At 40.9% G+C, this 934-nt stretch overlaps 1 protein-coding gene across 1 annotated transcript in view; it reads left to right on the forward strand.

Annotated features, from left to right (window-relative positions):
* The window catches only part of LOC311486123 (carbohydrate sulfotransferase 1-like), a 1,411-nt gene extending 1,119 nt beyond the window's left edge, over positions 1 to 292 (forward strand). The window contains exon 2 of the mRNA XM_084541885.1: positions 38 to 292. Within this exon, the coding sequence (XP_084398011.1) occupies positions 38 to 225 (188 nt within the window). The 3' untranslated portion in view covers positions 226 to 292. The remainder of the gene's footprint in view (positions 1 to 37) is intronic.
* The last annotated feature ends 642 nt before the right edge of the window (positions 293 to 934 follow it).

Genomic DNA, 934 nt, shown 5'->3' on the forward strand with positions numbered 1-934 from the left:
CGACTATCTGGGGCTGCCTATGGATAAAACGTGGAAGACTGGATACACGCAAACACTCGGGGCAGCAATGAGCCTTCAGCAAAACACAAGTTCGGTACAGTGAGGGACTCGGCAGCTAATGCGGAGAAATGGCGTCTGAAATTGTCTTATGACATGGTAGAATACACACAGGACTGTGTGTCAAAAAGTACTCCACCAGCTGGGATACAAGGCCGTGAAATCTAGAGCAACTGAAAAATATGTCCCTCTCACTGGTACAGGACAAAACTTTTGTACCTTTTTTGTAACAAAGATAGTTCTCTAATGACTATTTTTGATATATTTATAATTGTTGCCTTATAGGTTCCCAAGTTTGTCCGTTTCATTTCTGTCATTTTGTTTCTTGAAATTTGCACTAAAGATTTTGAATGCACCAAGGGGACTATGGATGATTCCCCCAAATGTTACGGAACAGCACACTTTAAACACGAAGTAATCGTACAGGCTAGTTTACAAATGTCTCTTTAGTTTTTGTTTTCCGGGAATAGAACCAGTTCTAGGCACTGTCTTCATTCATTTCCTGTATGCAAGATGTAGTTTCAACAAAAGGTGCTGCTCTTCAGTAACGTGGGAGCTGCAGGAGGAGTTCTATAAAGCAGAAATTGTTTTTTTTTTGTTTGTTCGTCTGTTTTTTTTGTTGTTTTTTTTAGACCTGTGATGGCAAAATTTGACTGTACAAGCCCTACTGTGCAATAAATAGTGAATTCGCAGTCAACCTTTACCACTATGGCATTTCTATCCATGTGGGAAGAGGAGAGATACTTCTGACAGATGCCACGCTTGCAAAGGATAATTGCAGACAATTAATAGGCTCTCAAGTTAAAGGGACAGAATCCCATCGGAGGTCACGAGCGTTTCATCCGAGGATTCACAGCCATCTGTGATAGACAAACAC

This window comes from Chelon labrosus, assembly GCF_963514085.1.
Source record: "Chelon labrosus genome assembly, chromosome: 3".
Taxonomy (NCBI): domain Eukaryota; kingdom Metazoa; phylum Chordata; class Actinopteri; order Mugiliformes; family Mugilidae; genus Chelon; species Chelon labrosus.